Below are 487 nucleotides of genomic sequence, written 5' to 3'. Positions count from 1 at the left end.
CATGTGCTGTTACGGCCATGCATGCTTCGAAACACTCCTAAAGCTAAACAGAGATTACATTATTCGGGTGTTCGAGACGGAATTCGAAAGCGTGTGACAAGAGATTTAACCGTGAGCGTACCATGTCATCGAAGGTGGTGTCAGCCCCAACACCAAAAGAATAAACTGTGCAGTTTCTGGAACGCAGGATCACGTCATCGTCCATACACACATACTTCTCGTTGTCAAGGTACCTGAAGAAAAGCGATGTTATTTATTTTATTATTGTCATTACTGTCCTTGCTATCAGTTTTTTTCTTACTATTATCGTTACTGTTCGTGAAACCGTTGTTCTTATCATCACATCTATCATTGTCAATAATTGTTCTGATATCACGATTACTATGAGCATCACCGCCATTACTAATACAATCAGTTTAAGAAAAAGCATAATATCAACACTACCCTAACAGCTGAATAAAAGAAAATAGTAATACCCCCCCCCCCC

The 487-nt window shown here is 39.6% G+C and overlaps 1 protein-coding gene across 1 annotated transcript in view; it reads right to left on the bottom strand.

Annotated features, from left to right (window-relative positions):
* The window catches only part of LOC119592314 (methyltransferase-like protein 24), a gene marked incomplete in the record, with an annotated part of 6,400 nt that overhangs the window by 2,071 nt on the left and 3,842 nt on the right, over positions 1-487 (bottom strand). Inside the window, 1 exon segment of the mRNA XM_037941141.1 lies at positions 122-233. Coding sequence (XP_037797069.1) covers positions 122-233 — 112 coding nt within the window.

This window comes from Penaeus monodon, chromosome 30 (assembly GCF_015228065.2).
Source record: "Penaeus monodon isolate SGIC_2016 chromosome 30, NSTDA_Pmon_1, whole genome shotgun sequence".
In the NCBI taxonomy this organism is placed as follows: Eukaryota; Metazoa; Arthropoda; class Malacostraca; order Decapoda; family Penaeidae; genus Penaeus; species Penaeus monodon.
This window is presented reverse-complemented; position numbering and strand designations above follow the sequence as displayed.